The 17815-nt window shown below is 42.3% G+C and overlaps 1 protein-coding gene across 2 annotated transcripts in view; it reads right to left on the reverse strand.

Annotated features, from left to right (window-relative positions):
* Nucleotides 1-351: 351 nt before the first annotated feature.
* LOC106575281 (E3 ubiquitin-protein ligase Midline-1) overlaps nucleotides 352-17815 on the reverse strand; it is a 66072-nt gene continuing 48608 nt past the window's right edge. For both annotated transcript variants that reach the window (XM_014151709.3, XM_014151708.3), the window contains exons 3-10: nucleotides 12590-12685; nucleotides 9664-9771; nucleotides 8447-8595; nucleotides 8172-8299; nucleotides 7199-7342; nucleotides 4290-4451; nucleotides 3827-4034; nucleotides 352-2237 (exon numbers count right to left, since the gene is read on the reverse strand). In XM_014151709.3, coding sequence (XP_014007184.1) covers nucleotides 1889-2237; nucleotides 3827-4034; nucleotides 4290-4451; nucleotides 7199-7342; nucleotides 8172-8299; nucleotides 8447-8595; nucleotides 9664-9771; nucleotides 12590-12685 — 1344 coding nt within the window. In that variant the 3' untranslated portion in view covers nucleotides 352-1888. The remainder of the gene's footprint in view (nucleotides 2238-3826; nucleotides 4035-4289; nucleotides 4452-7198; nucleotides 7343-8171; nucleotides 8300-8446; nucleotides 8596-9663; nucleotides 9772-12589; nucleotides 12686-17815) is intronic.

Genomic DNA, 17815 nt, shown 5'->3' on the forward strand with positions numbered 1-17815 from the left:
GGAAGTTCTCAGGATAAATTCACCAGCTTGTAGGCTAAACTTAGACATAGGTGGCTGGCTGGGTTGGTTTATGGTGGGAAGGCAAGGGTCTAGAAAGAGAAAAAACAATATACTAGGCTACGTTGGTGGTCGGTAACTATTGCTAAAGTGATGTTTACAACAAAGTATGTGTGTGTGTGTGTGTGTGTGTGTGTGTGTGTGTGTGTGTGTGTGTGTGTGTGTGTGTGTGTGTGTGTGTGTGTGTGTGTGTGTGTGTGTGTGTGTGTGTGTGTGTGTGTGTGTGTGTGTGTCGGTGTGTGTGTGTCGGTGTGTGTCGGTGTGTATAAAATATACAGTACAGGAGGCAGTAAACAAGTTAAAATGTATCTTTCTTTATTGAACCTTTGACAGTCGACAAATGCTACTTCATATTTGTACAGTGACACAAGCATTCCGATCCTCTTTCCTAAAATAGTGTCCAAACACACAACTGAATTTAAACTGTTTTTGTGGTAACATTGAAGAGTAGATAATTGCTGCATCCAATACAAGGAAACAGATAATCCCAAACCACACCTAAGACACATATTAATGAGTGAACCAATCCATTTTGTTCCTTTAAAAACTTAAAGATGGTCTGTAAAATATCTAGATGGTCCTTCTTTTGAAAGAAGACAGAGTAAAAGAGAACATAATATATTATGTACATCATGGAGTGCCTGTGTGTGGTGGCGAGACGTATCCTACAACATTGGAGTTCATGGTCACTGGGTCATACAGTGGTCAAGCTGAGGTCAAGCTGTGGCTAGTGGTGGCATCGACCTTGGTGAAATAATGACTGAGTTTGTAAGTGCGGTGCTTTCCTGTGTGACATATGGATGACAAATGCCCAGAGGCATGATTGTTGTCACTGAAATTTACCTCCCAGCGGTCACTGGACCTGAATAGAGAGATTATTGTAATAGTCTTGTCCTCACTGTACCTAACAACAAAGTGGAAGTGTTTTTCAGTTCAGGTTTGTGACAACTGCTAAGGACAGTAGGAAGTTAGTATTCACTCAGGAGAGGACAAAGTAGTTTGCATTATTTTCATGGAGGAAAATAGGATTTGGAATAGACCTGAGAGATTCACAATAACATGCATGGCTGAACTACAAAGGACCTATCCCATTGCAAAGAGGACAAAACATAACAAAAATTAAAGACACAATTTGTTGTGTTTCCCTGCTTGTCTGAAATGCAACGGTACTTTTACGCTTGGGGGTTTAAGGTACTGTAAGGAAGAAAGAAATTATGTTGTCACAAAATATGTATAATTTACACATTATTAATGTATTAGGACACAATACTTTTCCTAGATTAGACAGTAACATCGATAAATTGCATCAAAATAATTTCCCTAGCTTTATAAATGTCTCCTATCCCTGTAAACGGACCATAAATAATGTATGAACAATATGTAAACATAAGGGAAAATGTACATATTGGAATTTATCTAGGCTATTTTCTTACACTTCAATAATGAATATCTATCATATAAGCACAGGAAAATGGTAGTAAAATCATTTAAATTCATGGCTACTTTGGTACCATAATCATGAAGGTGGGAGTGGGGCAATGCTATAATTCACAACTGTACAGCTACGTAGCTCTTTCCTTCTTTCCCACTGCAAACAGCGGTCTGTGGTTGAATCGAGGGTGGTCTGTGCGATTGACGTTGGCCCAAGGGGTGGTCCAAAGTGCCTAAAATTAAATGGTGGTAGCATGACGTTTTCTGGGATGATTCAAGATTGAAGACGGCCTTTGCTAGGTCATAGAGGCCCAAAGTGCCTTGAAGGTGGCTTAACCTAACTTAACCTAAACCAACTTAGTCTGGTTTGGCCAGGGGGAACTCTAGTTCCCAAGGGGTCTCAGTCCTGGGTTTCCAACCCTTCTAGGTGTTCAGGGATGGGCAGACCCGTGAGGACAGTCAGACACTTGTTCCACACGTTGAAGACGGGGCACACAGGCTGGGCGAAGGACACGTGGAACGTGTGCAGGTGCTGCGAGCCCACGGCGTCGTAGAAGGTAAGCGAGCCGGCGTCGTAGTCCAGCAGGACACCCACGCGGCGCAGGTGGGGTGAAGGCTCGATGGCCAGCTCCTTACTGTTGTGACGCACCACCCACGAGTTGTTGCAGCGGCACAGGACCCAGGAGGCCGAGTTCTTGCCGATCCACTCGTGCTTGGGGGCCGACTTGTAGGCGATGCCCACCGCATACCTGCAGAGAAAGAAGTAAGAAGACACTGTTAACCAGCCTCTAAAACCCAAACACTTCAACACTTTTGAACACTTACCAAGTGTTAAAAACTCGTACTTATTAACCTGTTAGGGCTAGGGGGCAGTATTGACACGGCCGGATAAAAAACGTACCCGATTTAATCTGGTTACTACTCCTGCCCAGTAACTAGAATATGCATATCATTATTGGCTTAGGATAGAAAACACCCTAAAGTTTCTAAAACTGTTTGAATGGTGTCTGTGAGTATAACAGAACTCATTTGGCAGGTTAAAACCTGAGAAGATTCCATGAAGGAAGTGGCCTGTCTGACAACTTGTGTTTCATCTTGGCTATTTTTATTGAAGACTGAGGATCTTTGCAATAACGTGACACTTCCTACGGCTCCCATAGGCTCTCAGAGCCTGGGAAAAAGCTGAACGATATCGAGGCAGCCTCTGGCTGAAACACATTATCGCTTTTGGCAAGTGGCCGATCAGAGTACAATGGGCTTAGGCGCGTGCCCGAGTCGACCGAATGCTTTATTTTCTTTCGTCTGTTTACCTAAACGCAGATTCCCGGTCGAAATATTATCGCTTTTTTTATGAGAAAAATTGCATAAAAATTGATTTTAAACAGCGGTTGACATGCTTCGAAGTACGGTAATGGAATATTTAGAATTTTTTTGTCACGAATTGCGCCATGCTCGTCACCCTTATTTACCCTTTCGGATAGTGTCTTGAACGCACAAACAAAACGCCGCTGTTTGGATATAACTATGGATTATTTTTAACCAAACCAACATTTGTTATTGAAGTAGAAGTCCTGGGAGTGCATTCTGACGAAGACAGCAAAGGTAATAACATTTTTCTTATAGTAAATCTGACTTTGATGAGTGCTAAACTTGCTGGGTGTCTAAATAGCTAGCCCTGTGATGCCGGGCTATCTACTGAGAATATTGCAAAATGTGCTTTCACCGAAAAGCTATTTTAAAATCGGACATATCGAGTGCATAGAGGAGTTCTGTATCTATAATTCTTAAAATAATTGTTATGCTTTTTGTGAACGTTTATCGTGAGTAATTTAGTAAATTCACCGGCAGTGTTCGGTGGGAATGCTAGTCACATGCTAGTCACATGCTAATGTAAAAAGCTGGTTTTTGATATAAATATGAACTTGATTGAACAAAACATGCATGTATTGTATAACATAATGTTTTGCTTTCATTGTAAAGCCTTTTTGAAATCGGACAGTGTGGTTAGACTAATGAGAGTCTTATCTTTAAAATGGTGTAAAATAGTCATATGTTTGAAAAATTGAAGTTTTTGCATTTTTGAGGAATTTGAATAACGCGCCACGGGATTACACTGGCTGTTGAGTAGGTGAGCGTCCCACCTAGCCCATAGAGGTTAAATGTGCATTGAATCTTTCTCTGTCTACATTGTATAAATGTGCCTTAAAGTGACTTAGAAAGTGGCGTAACATAACCGCCCCTCTATCTCTGTCATTCTACCCAGCCAGATCCATCAGGCCAAACACCATGTGGCTCAGAGCAAGACATTGGTCCATCAGGTCTCCCAGGTCTAACTCACCATGTGCTTCCTCCAATCAGGGCCTCCCAGTAGTGGCGTCCGCTGTCGATGTAAACGTTACCGACGACTCCGTAGCTACTCTGGCTGGTGAAGCGTTCCTGGCCGTGTCCCTTCTTCGATGTCGTCTCGTCACGCTCCACCGTCAGGTTGTCATGGGAGACCTTCAGCTTCTTGTGGGCGGACTTGGGGTCCAGCTTGAATGGTTGGCCTGGACGAAGAGGACGGAGAGAGACAACATGGTTAAGTTAGCAAGGGGCTATGATAGGATAGGCTATGAAGGCAGCAGCTGTATGTATGGTGTCCATATTAGGACACCATCCCCGACATGTGATGCTGTCCTAATATGGACACTGTATTGATACATAATCTTGTGACCATATTAGGTAAGAATCACAAGATACTTCTCTAAAACTGTATGTCATTATGCCAAGTTTCCTTATATCGTAATGTATGGCGCCCTTACTGTTGGTTTTGAGTGTCCCTGGCTCACTGCTGCGGGCACCTGCCTGGTTGATGGCTTTGACGATGAAGATGTACTTGGTGCCACTCTGCAGGCCGTGGACGGTGTAGTGGTTCTGCTTGATGTTAGGCACAATCATCCAGCTGTCTGCTGAGTTACACAGGCCTGGGAGGGAGACACAGACACACAGTTATAGTGTTGTCATGCATACACACTCAGCTATGCATTGGTGCGTATGAGTGAACACACATATGTCTCCGTTTGCACACATGCAGTCACATAAACAAACACAGAGTGGCTATAACAGACCCACAACACAGACTACACATGTACAGTACACATACTTTGTTGTTGAAGTATTGTGGCCTTGATAAACGTTGAAAAGCAAAGATTTTCAATTGATAAGGTCACTCGTAAACTACTGAATTCCAGGACATAAGCAAAGTTCATTGTCACATAATGAGGAAATTATTTACTTTGCCTGCCTCAGAGACAGCCAATCCTCAGCCAAGGTAAGTATCATACTTGGACCAAATATCAACATTCACCTAATTAAGTCCATATTTCCCCCAACATATTGTATTTTGTAATTCTTTAGTTAGGGAAGTCTTATCTATAGTGTGAGAGAGGTGTAGGTTTGAGTTTGTTTGTGTTAGGAGGGGAGGAAGTTGATTCATGTGGTCCTAGGAGACCATAGCTATAGGATAGAGAGGAGTGGTCCAAATTCCACTATCAGTCATTTCCTCAATCAATTCTATGGCCTTTTAATCATACCCAAGTGAGAGGGGAAGGATGCATGATCAGTGTGTTCAGACAATGATTCTTGTCCAAAAGGACTTTGGTGTCGGAGGGTGTAGTAGACATGTGGAATTAAGGGGTAATTTATCATACAAAGTCAAGTCATTATGACAAATGCCGGTGATGTTCAAAAAGACAGTCAGCCAGAATGCAACGCAGCATTATGCCATTAGCAGTGATTCATTTATTAGGATCCAACACATTCCCTTTCTATTGCCATTCACTCTACTCTGCTGTTTCATGTGGTTTCTGTGGGTGTTAGGACGGGGGAGGTCAGTCACCTCTCAATGGCTGTGCTGTTCCATGGGACTGGCTGTGCTGTACATTGATAGGCCTATACTAAGCTGTGCTGTACATTGATAGGCCTATACTAAGCTGTGCTGTACATTGATAGGCCTATACTAAGCTGTGCTGTGCCACATTGATGCCCGTAGGCTTAATTCTCTGACAGAGCGGCCATCGTGCTGAGTGCACAGTGTATTCTCCGTATGCTTCACGTGACATCTTCTTGAGTGCGAACCCATTACACCTTTTTGTCCGTCCCTATAGGCTACCATGTCCCATCATACCCCGTCATCACGTCTAACGTGTGTTCTGAAGGCTGCCCTGCTGTAAATGTATAGTGCACTGTGAATGTACCGCACGTTTGCCAATATTTTAAATGGAAACGCGCCATTCTCACCTCACACATGGCAGCCATTTTGGAACGGAGTGTCTGTCACACATCATTTACATTGGTGAGAGAAAACACAGTGAGTTATTAAATTGCCCTGCAATTAAATGACGCTGAGTGAGACCCTATGGGACCAGTGTTTGCCGTCACCCGTTTTCCTCTGCCGTGTTTTCGGAGACATTTCTAAGATGTGACATTGTGACAACACCTCAGCCTCAGCCCAGAGCTTAGACCTGGTGATTGGATGTGAAACTAGAGCGGGAAGAGAACATAGCGTGTGCAGAGGATGAGGAGAGGAGGAAGTGGAAAAAAACTGGTGTCACATTGGGTTTACGCCACCCCTCATGAAAAGTGCTGATGTTGGTAGACTTAAAAAATAAAAAAATAAAAAAGACCCTTAGAGGGTCTTCTGCTCAATGGAGTTCCAAAGACAGCATCTGACACAATTGTTATGTTCAATTATCATTCAAGGGTGAACATCGGCGACTTCTATTATACATTTATGTTCATTCATTTTGTATAACGGTATCGAAAGACGTTCAAAAAGGCATTCAACTTGGGGACACTGGAGTTTTCAACATGATTAAAGCATGGAAAAAGCCAGCGGCTCTTGTTCCAAATTGCAGCAACGCTGGGGATGTATTGCAATATTAAAGCTATAGTTCTGGTAGTTTTCAGTGTTCTCTTATTTTTTTAGCTGTTGCTAAAATGCTATTGTTTGAAGTGAAGTTAGATGCTCACAATACGAGACATCATATCCTATTTATTCTCATGACATCCTATAACCTTGTTAGCCGTCCGCTTTCATCGAGCCACACTTCCCCCTCTGTTCTCTTCATCTAAGAAGCTATATTTCCCATCCCATGACCTCATTTTATATTGCTTGCCCAGCGAAGTATGCATGAGTGTGGCGTTCAGGCGTGATCCGTGGGGGAGGAGAGCTCTGAGCACTGATTCGTGTTATGACTGTAATTCGCTCCGAGTCAGCTTGTCTCCCTCTCTCCTTCCCACTCTGTCCCCTTTGACACTGTAATAACTCAAGCTGAGATCCTGAGATTTGAGCTCACCCCATTGGCTGTAGTCGACCGGCTCGATGAGAAGAAACGCATGATTCGGTTTTGATTCTTAAGTCCTCCAGCTGTTTGGCTTTGCACTTGATTTATCGCGGGGCTTTGAGTTGGAAAATACAAAATTTATCATCAGGAGAGAATTGTGAGCACAAAGTGTTCTCTCAAGGCGTTCTGTGCACTTACTAGCACCATTGGCTTGCCATGTGAAGATACCATTGTGTGTCTGGTGGTGTGTCTGGTATGCCAGAGGGTAGTTTAACTTACACCCTGATACATACTGACAACATTGGCTTGACCTATGAAGATAGTTGTGTGCTTGGAGGTGTTTCTGGTATGTGTGACTGCATTTCTGCCTACACCCAGATACTTACTGACAACGTTGGCTTGCCCTGTGAAGATAGCATACTGAAGCTCATAGGAAAGCACTGTGAACTCGTCATCTGAGGTCCAATGGACGGTGATGGTGTCGTACGATGCAGTGCAGAGCTCTTCTCTGATGCCCGGAGGACTTGGTGCTAGATAAGGGTAATGCGAAATTAGAGAAGGATAAGAATGGAAAATGTTATGGCATAACAATGGAATACCAGTAGTTCACCTTTGAGCATGTTGTTTGACCTCAAACAAATTACTGTGGCTCTTAAAGGAGGACTGAAGGCTAGTGACTTATATTGATTGCAATGCTTTTGTTTGCTAATGATCATTTATAGCCCAGATGATATTTCAGAGGTTGACAGTGTGATTTGGCTGATGACATATTTCACTCTCCTCCCCTCCCTAACCCTCCGCTCTCTCATCTCTCATCTCATCTCTCTCCCTCTCTTTCTCTCTCCCTCTCTTTCTTTCTCCCACTCTCGCTCTCAACCTCTCTCGCTCTCACCCTCCGCCAGTGAGTACACATCGATGACTCAGACTAATTCACTTAGTGAGCCAGCCCTCAAGCGAAACCCTCAGCCATCGCAAAGACCTAACAACAACCCCTTCCACGATCTCATAGAAACCTATTCATATGTGTACTGCAATAACATGCAATAACATTGACAATAACCAAGACAATTTTGACATTATGTAGATGTGGAACTTTGGACCACAGTAAGGTTAAGTGCATTCAACCACATTTTTAGGTTATGGTTGTAGAGAGAGATGCCAACTCACGCTCTTAACAATTGATTATAGCCACATATATTGTCAGTGCTTTTATATAGTAGATATCATGATATAAAGCAATATCATGATATAGGCAACAATATTACAGTATATCACGATATTGCCAAATTATACATTGTATTGAACTATCCCTTTTGGCGCCCACCACTACTAGTAACCAGAGCTGATTGTACTCTATACCTGTGAGGTAGTCCAGGCTCTCCAGCAGCTTCTTCTCCTTGGTGAAGTCCAGAGCGAACGTGTCAAACGTGTCCGTCAGGTTGATCTCTGGAATCAGGACCTGAGAGGAGGCTGTCGCCATGGAAACCCTAACGCAAACACATATCCCAGAGGGTTTAGTTCACAACTATCCCACTACGTTGCACATTGGATTGACCGTGAATGGCCAATGGATAGTCAGAGACCCAGTGTTCGTAGTGAATTTCTACCACACTCTCCTTGCTGGCCTGGCTCACCTTTCGGTGATACTCTTGGCGGTCTGGAGGAATCGGGCGTGGTCCGTCTCCTTCAGGGTCTGATCGGCCTGGGTGATGAGGGCAGAGGACCTCTCGATGCACTGCTTACAGTTGGAGATCTGCTGGGCTAGCTTCCTGATCCGGACTGCCTATAGAGCAGATAGGAGTTAGAATGGGTTGAAGGTGATTAACTCAATCCCACATCAGGGATGTTAGAGATTTAGCCCAGATGGGGCGTTTGGGATCATATCCAGATGTTTTTTGCTTGTTGCTTTCTCTTAACCTAATGAGAGGTTTAGAGAGAGTGATTGAGGGCTGTGAAATGTGGTTGGTTGGATGTTGTATTTAGGTCAGAGACACTACCCTCATCAACATGTTCTGACCCACTCAACTAAACAACTAATATTTGGTTTCATTCGTATGTGTATATTTCTGTTGCAATTTTCTGGTATTTATATGAAACAACTTGTCACCCGCATCCTATATCTGGACAATGCCAGAGGTGTAGGAGCAGGAAAAAATACCAAATTGTCTCTCTATCATCTCAGCGGCAACCGCCCACCATAAAGGATTTCCATTTAGGCAGGTTTTCATTTCCAGCCGAAAGGCCAGAGCTAAACTGCCTCTATGGCCCCTGATATTGGTACTTCTACTTTAAAGCCCCGCTCCTGACTCAAGTCCTGACACGAGACCAGGAAGGAAGGAAGTCCCGCCCTTTAGAGAAACTGCAGGAACCTGGTTTCTGACTAACCCTGGACTGCTATTGGTAATTCCAACGCCAACAGAAATACAGCAAGGGAACTGAAGCAAGTAAAAGTAACACAAAGTGTGAAGTCCTTTTCATTTCCTCTCTGACAACAAATAGTTAGCTTTGAGTGAATTCCAACTCAGTCAGTCAGTAAAAATAATTGAGACATGCCCTGTAGGTCGGACATTTTGATAATTAAGCATGGTCCAATTCCCCTGGTGACCTTGTTCAAATGTTCGCTTTGCATCATAAATGAACAAATTGAGTGAACAGACGGTGGACTTTCCAACAGATCCAATGCAGACCCCGAACAGAAGGCGAGAGACATTTACCCTTCTGTTGTTTTACTATTACATTCCCTCCCAGGCCTTACAGTTCAGACTGCAGCTCAGTGAAAGTGCAGAGGATTGTGTGTGTGTGTGTTGGATGGGATTCCCCTTTCAGACCCATGGCCACTCCTGGAACTTACCTTTCCCTCCTTGATTTTGGTCCCAATGATCTGTCTCCTTTGCTGGATGATATCAATTAGGAGGTCGCATTCTTCCATCAGCTTTCCCTCCTGCCGTGATGCATTGACCTGAAAAACACAGATGAAACATAATTCATCTGTCTGATAATTCATAGCCTTAAGTAAACTGTAAGTACAAACCATTTATTGTTCTACTTACCCAGAGTTAGACAAACTCATGGATACCATTTTTATGTCTGTGTGCATTATGAAGGAAGTTAGAAGTAGTTTCAAGGGCCAACGATATCTAGCGTCAGCACAATGACTGGAAGTCTGCAGGAACACTAGCGCATGGTTTGCGCTAACGCTAGTAGGCAGTGGCTCAGCACTGGCTTGCAAATCTACCTCTACCTTCTTTCATACTGCATGCAGAGATATACAAATGCTAGCCACGAGTTCATCTGACTCTGGCTTTGTCGAAAGACGGATCTCACAGTATCCCATTAATGGGTTGTAATTATCAAAATGTCCGACCTGTCTCAGGGCCGCGATTTAGAAAAAAGTAGAAAAACATTAATTGTCAGAATCTTGCAGTATCCATTTAAAGCTGTAGTTCAACTAATGATAATTCAGATGTCCGTTGGTTTTGCATTGCAAATAATAACCTCCAGGTGAATGAATCAATATTGAACCACAGTACCTTAATGTGTGTTTGTTTCTGGCTACTACAGAAGATAAGGACTGCCTGCGCCTGTGTTTTGCTGAGTCTAACAGTGCTCAATTCTATGTAGCATTTGGATCAGTCTACAGATCTTGAAGGTTTGTGCATGCACACTCAGATCCACTTTACTAACCACCGGCCTTTGAAATAGATGCCTCTTCGGTGCCCGTTGTTATGTCCTGGTGAAACACAGATTTCACCACCTGGACAAATTTCAACCGAAGCGAAGCGAAAAGCAGAGAGGGGAGTCGTGAAAGAGGGGATTGTTTGAGAGTTGCCAAGCCAACGAGGTGTGTTACGGTCACTCCCTGGTGTGGACAGGCTGTTTATGATATGAAAGGGACTCATTGAAACGCACACAGATCCATTTTTTCCAACGCCAGTAATTAGGTTCCTTCGCCCTGTGAGTGGGTTTCTCTACTGTACGTTCACAGGGTTTAGAGGAGGTCATGGGTGAGTGCCACTATCTCTCCCTCTGATCTACTATGCAATATTTGTTGATTTTAGGTCTTATGAACCATCTTTGTATTACAGTAGGAGATGGATGTTCAGTGAGGACATACTGAATTCCTCCTAAATCATTCTAGCATCTCTTGAAATCTTAGATTAATTAGATTAGATGAATACTTATTAATTAGCCCCGCATTTCTGTCTCTTTCTCTCTCTCCCCTATATACCTACAAAAACAGACAAGCAAGCACACACACACATGCTGTGGCCATGTTGCCATGACAGCGTCATGAGTACACGTGGCTGACACACTGTGGGCTCAGCCTTTGGCCATGGCAAGGGGGTGTGACGGACATGACAGAGTCTTTGGCAGGAGCATAAGTGATTCATTTAACCCGAAGTAAATGCGTTTCTGGGGAATTTGCGCGTCAAAAGAGCTCAAACTTTTAACAGAAGGTGGAAGAGAGGCTGATTTTCTTTAGAAGGCTTTAAAATATTTAGCGGTCTCTCCAAAAAGTACACACGTGTCCTGTGTACTCTCTTTAAGTGCTGAGAAAGGGTGTCTTTCCACTCCTTGCACATTTAGGCACAGTGATGATGACTATACTAAAAATAACTCTAACTGTAATCCTTGGGGTGGATATAGCAAATTAAAATCTACAGATTTAATGAAGTCGTTTCATGAGTTGCACAATAAGTACGCAAGTCATTCCACATTCCTCAATTATTCACGCGGATTACTTTTGCAAAGTTGATTCACTGAGCACAAGCTGCACATACGCACACACGCGCACACACACACACACACACACACACACACACACACACACACACACACACACACACACACACACACACACACAAACACATACAAAAACTGAAAAGCTCAAGAGTTAGCCTATACACTCATTATTTAATGTGTTTAAAAACCATGTACACATTCGTTCCGACCTACATCCACCATGAAAACGAGGTCAGATATTTCCCCTCTTTTTCTCTGATGCATTATTTAAATACATCCGTTTTGAAAGGACCAAGTTTGTGGATTTTAAAAGGCTAAATGAAATGACCAAAGTGGACCTGCGGCCTGTCCTCAAACATTTTAGTGTACTGGTCACAGTGGCCATGGAAACATAATACGATCTCTGCTTAGAGTATAAGTCATAAAGATTCAGGACATGTCATTTCCTAGCCCACTCTTCCACCATGGGGCTGTGACTCTTTCCTCTTAGGCACTTCTAATTTGAATCATCACAGATCAAGAACAAGTGGCTATGGTCAGAAAGGCTTAATCCAGAAGAACCTTCATTAAAGAAGTGGCACAACCAATCTTTTGTCTCCGTATACATCAGTATAATCTGATTGTATTGCACATGCGCATATTTAAATTGGACACATATATAATATAATCAATGTTTATAATGTGTTGCTTGACAACTCAATGATAAGTAGCCTACATATCAGGAAAACATTGTGCATTTTGAAATTGTAGACCAAGATTGTATATGCAAACTCAAGCAGAGATAGGAGCATCTGTGGCCACATAAACTACTTCATGATGACATGAGAACATGGGCATAAGCATGTCAGGGAAATCATCATTCTTCATTTGAAATTTGACATCAAAACAAAAATGAACAAAGTTTTCTCTGAGGTGAACAGCATACAGTGAATTGGGCTTGCATCACATGCACGACACTAACTAAATACAGCATGCACCTTGCACGTGCACGCATCTCTGAACTAATAGTATGGTCAGTGACATAGAGCGCTCACCTCTACATGTTGACAGGTCTGGATCAACTTTCCCATCAACCCCTCCAACTCATTGTTCCTCTTGACCAAATGACTCAGGTTGGAATCCAACGCTTGCTGCAAAAGAAAGAGAAAATTACTATTGAAGACAGAAGAGAAAACAACAATTACTGTCCTTGTTTTTCTTATGAACAAGCCTGAAAAGCAACCTACCATACTTTCAAGAGAAAATAAACACAAAACCAAGCTGATCAAAAGGTGTTAGAGGTCCTACATTTCTGTTTTAGAGAGAGCAAAATCATGAAGCCAAAACGGAGAAGCTTCCTCCTCCTCCTCCCCCTCTTCCTCCCTCTCCTCCTCCACCTCCCCTATTCCCCTTCCAAAATCTCATCCACGGTTGTCACATTTGCTTTTGGACAATTTGGACACTAACCTCCGGGCGCTGCCCCTGTCCCTCGTCCCGATACCGCCTCATCCCGGTCACTCAGTCTGGAGCTGGACTCACAGCCGAACACTACTGGCAGAGCCTGAGCCAGAGCCTGAGCCACTCCGGCAAAAAAAAAACTCATGCATAAACCCCCCCGACCGGCAAATGAAGCGTCAAAAGCTCCTCTGACAGCCCATCTACCTATCAGAGTCTTTATGTGAGCTGTTCTTCCTGACGTTTTTTCCCCCCTTTTCCCCTTCCTATTCTGCCTGCCTGTCTTCTTTATTTCAACATTCTATCATATTATTGCCCAACCGACCATATTAAGCCACAATGTGATGTTCAGTAGGGATTAAATGGAGTTGCCCCATGGGTAAACAACGTAAACAACAGACGAGCCAGGCAGAAGAATACGGTTGGGGGGGTTTACCAATCTAATGGATGGCCTTAATACGACGATGACATACAAAAAAAAACACATTAAGGACCGTAGGGGATGGCATGATCAACGGGGGTGTAAAAATAACTGAACCCATGCAGGAGAACAGCAATACTACAAGGACTACTAGCATGACTTCTTGCTTGATCGGACATATTGAATAGGTATCGCTGGAAACCAAAACCGTAGTTCAGTCACCAACCAACGACTCCCTCCATTATGGTCTCCTCAGCATGTTCAATCTAATGTCCGACTGAAATTGACATTAATACAATGGAATTTGTCCCCCACGGTCCTGAGAAGATTAATTAAAATGTCCCTGTTGTAAATTTGTATTAGGGTCAGGAGAAATTACTCTTGATCTCATGTATTTATAGCCAATATTCTCAATTCACTGAGTTTAAAGTGGACACACGCTCTGGGTTGAGGATATTTATGAAGTATGTTCTTCTTATTCACCTAGTAAGAGCTCAGAATAAATCAGAGTGTCAGAGGAAATGTGAAAGAAGCATCTGTTACATATCTTGAAACTGTTGGACAATAAATCATGTATGACAATGTTGGGGTGATCCAAGCCTGTTGTCTGTAAACGTGTTGTGTAAATAAGACACACTGAGAGATAAATCATGTGGATAAGACCTCTTGTTGAAAGACCTTTGACTATATGGAGTAAAGAAAGGTCAATAATGGTAAGACTTATATTAAGCAGGAGGCACATGGTTGAACTCAAACTCAATGCAATTGTCCTATTTATAGATATTTCAAATTGTTCGTTTTTAAAACCAACATGCCACTAAAGCGGATAGAATACCTAAATCCTTATAGTCAGTTTCTATTTTGAATGTTCTCTCAGCGGGAGATAATGTAGTGTATGAAATAACAGCCTACTGTATCCATTTACCAAATACACTAGTTCTCTTCATTGCAAAATATCACTAGCCACATTTCTGTAGTTAACATTTCAAACTGGGAGAAATCACTGGTCATTAGTGGAAGGGTATATGGAAACTTTAGAGATTTAAATACAGTTCTATAAAAAAAAGTGAGCTACTCCTGAGTGTGGTCAGCTGACATTGAAGGCAGTTGCAGGGAGTTCTACGAAGGAAATACATTCTAACATCTTTCCTTCAGCATCTGTATCTAATCAAAAGAAAGCTACCACTCACCACACTTTTAATGGCTTCTTGCTACTTGACCTTCTAAGATCCCTGTCAGAACCCTTTTACTATGAGGGAAAAATGTTTACTATTCAATATCTGATAATATCTATATTGGAGGAAACACTAAGGGGATCTAAAAAACGATTTATGTGACACGATCACAGCATAATGTAGCGGCTCTCGTTGGTGGTAGAAGTGGACCAAGGCGCAGCGTGGTAAGTGTTCATGATACTTTTATTCACAAAACACTTCAACAAAATACCAAAGTAACAAAACGAAAGTGCACAGTTCTGTCAGGCACAGATACTAAACATAGAGAATAACAAGAATCTCTAAGGTCAGGGTGTGACACATAAAGAGAGCTGAGGACTGGCAAGGCTGTTTTTATCTTAATGCAAAAGTCAACCTATAATGTATGTGTGGCTTATAAATACCCAAATTGTTATACATTTGTAAGTATGAACCTTTTTGGATGTCAATTTCTACTCCGTTGTTTGCCTTTATGAACGGCGTGACTCAGGAGTACGACTTTGCCCTTTTCTCCTTCTCCCATACTCTGAAGTGACTCTTCACACCCCTGAGTAAAATAAATTAATCATTGCTATGGTGCGTCAGGTCCTGTACCTTTATACTGTAAACAAGGTCACTGATAAAACATGGCATGTGACATAACTTCTTCTGCATCCTCTACATCAGGGCAACTAGGCTGGTTTTCGTGCTTTGCCTGGCATTTAATTACATGCAAGCGCATACCTGGATTCGCTGGTCAGACACTGATTTGAAAAAAGAACAAAAGCTAGCAGACAGTGAACTACATGTCCTATCATGTCAGTGCCCATTCCCCAATTACATAACACAATACCAAATGTCTCTGAGCAACAGGTTCCTGTTCGGAATAACAACAAGAAACATGTTTTATCCCTGTTTTAACTCACTGTGTGTGGTATTGACTGACATGCAGTGATGTTAGACATAGTTAGCCTCAGGCAGTGATGTCATGGGAGTAGACCGATTATCCTATACTGTTGCTACACCACTGTCTCTTTCACATAGGCAGGTGGGACATTGTTTTCCTGCTCATTCTGTGTCCGGGTGTCCCTGAACAAGCAGTCTGATGCTCTGAAAAATGTCTACCGGGTCATCACACGTCACTACTCCCTCTAGCGCTGGTGTTGCAGCCAGGTCACACCAGATCCGCTTCAGTATTCAACGTTTGTCCAGATTCCCAGGACGTCGGGAGATGCCTTCGATACCATCCACTAGGGGCAATGTGAGCACCTATTACCATCTAGTAGGCTCGCGGCTTGATAGGGCGTTGTGGGTTTGGATAGAGGAAGGGCTTGAACCCCAAGCTACGGCTCTGAGGATCGAGGTTTCAATCCCAGTGCTAGGCACTCTTTCATATTTTTTATGTTTTAACCCTATCCCAAACAGTCGGAATGAATGCCTAATTTTAACCGTTTTTCTGTTTTATCCCTTTGAGAACCACAGTTGCAAAAATGCAACGCTACCTATATTGCATCATATACAGGTCCTAAACTAAAAAATTGTGTCAAACACTGTATGCATTTCCTTAGAACCATATTTATCTCTTAGTAGTATTTGTTGTGTGTCAGTATGATTACTTTGGCATTAGTAGCCTCTGAAACATTAGAACCCTGTCCATTCGACTGAGACTACAATGGTCCCCCTACAAAAGCATATGTTGGTAGCCATCAATGCAAGTACATGACTTGAGGATTTTTTGCTGTCTTGTCTAAGATGTAGTGATTATGTAAAAATATATATACAGTACCAGTCAAAAGTTTGGACACACCTACTACAAAGTGTAAATAGAATAATGTTGGTCATAAAGTCAGCATTGTCTAAAACAGAGTTTGGAAGCCTACACAACCGGTCAAAAGTTTTAGAACACCTACTCATTCAAGGGTTTTTCTTTATTTTTTATATTTTCTACATTGTAGAATCATAGTGAACACATCAACACTATGAAATTACACGTATGGAATCATGTATTAACCAAAAAAGTGTTCAACAAATCAAAATATATTTTATATTTCAGATTCTTCAAAGTAGTCACCCTTTGCCTTGATGAAAGCTTTGCACACTCATGGCATTCTCTCATCCAGCTTCATGAGGTAGTCACCTGGAATGCATTTCAATTCACAGGTGTGCCTTGTTAAAAGTTAATTTGTGTAATTTCTTTCCTTTGTAGTGCTTTTGAGCCAATCAGTTGTCTTGTGACAAGGTAGGGTGGTATACAGAAGATAACCCTTTTTGGTAAAAGACCAAGTCCAAAATATGGAAAGAACAGCTCAAATAAGCAAAGAGACTTACTTTAAGACATGAATGTCACGTCCTGACCCTAATAAGATGTCATTTTCTATAGTAGAGTAGGTCAGGGCGTGACAGGGGGTGTTTTGTGTTTTTCTATGTTTTCTATTTCTATGTTTAAGTTCTAGTTTTTCTATTTCTATGTTGGGGTTGTTTGCGTTGATCTCCAATTGGAGGCAGCTGGTCCTCGTTACCTCTGATTGGAGATCATATTTAAGTAGGGGTTTTTCTTGGGTTTTTGTGGGTTATTATATTTTGAGTAGTGTTTGTTTCTCTCTGCGTCACGGTTTGTTGTCTTTGTCAATTCAGTTATTTATGTTTTGCAAAGTTTAACGGATTTAATAAAATGTGGAACTACAACCACGCTGCACTTTGGTCTGCTCCTTTCGACAGCCGTGACAATGAAGGTCAGTCGATCAGAAAAATATCAACTTTCAAAGGTTCTGCAAGTGCAGTAGCAAAAACCATCAAGCACTATATTGAAACTGGCGCTCATGAGGACCGCCACAGGAAAGGAAGACCCAGAGTTACCTCTGCTGCAGAGAAAAGTTAATTGGAGTTAACTGCACCTCAGATTGCAGCCCAATTAAATACTTCACAGAGTTCAAGTAACAGACACATCTCAACATCAACTGTTCAGAGGAGACAGCGTAAATCAGGCCTTCATGGTTGAATTGCTGCAAAGAAAGCAGTACTAAAGGACACCAATAATTAGAAGAGACTTGCTTGGGCCAAGAAACACAAGCAATGGACATTAGACCGGTCGAAATGTGTCCTTTAGTCTGATGAGTCCAAATTTGAGATTTTTGGTTCCAACTGCCATGTCTTTGTAAGACACAGTGTAGGTGAAGGGATGATCTCCGCATGTGTGGTTCCCACCGTGAAGC

This window comes from Salmo salar, chromosome 17, assembly GCF_965601325.2.
Source record: "Salmo salar chromosome 17, fSalSal1, whole genome shotgun sequence".
Taxonomy (NCBI): domain Eukaryota; kingdom Metazoa; phylum Chordata; class Actinopteri; order Salmoniformes; family Salmonidae; genus Salmo; species Salmo salar.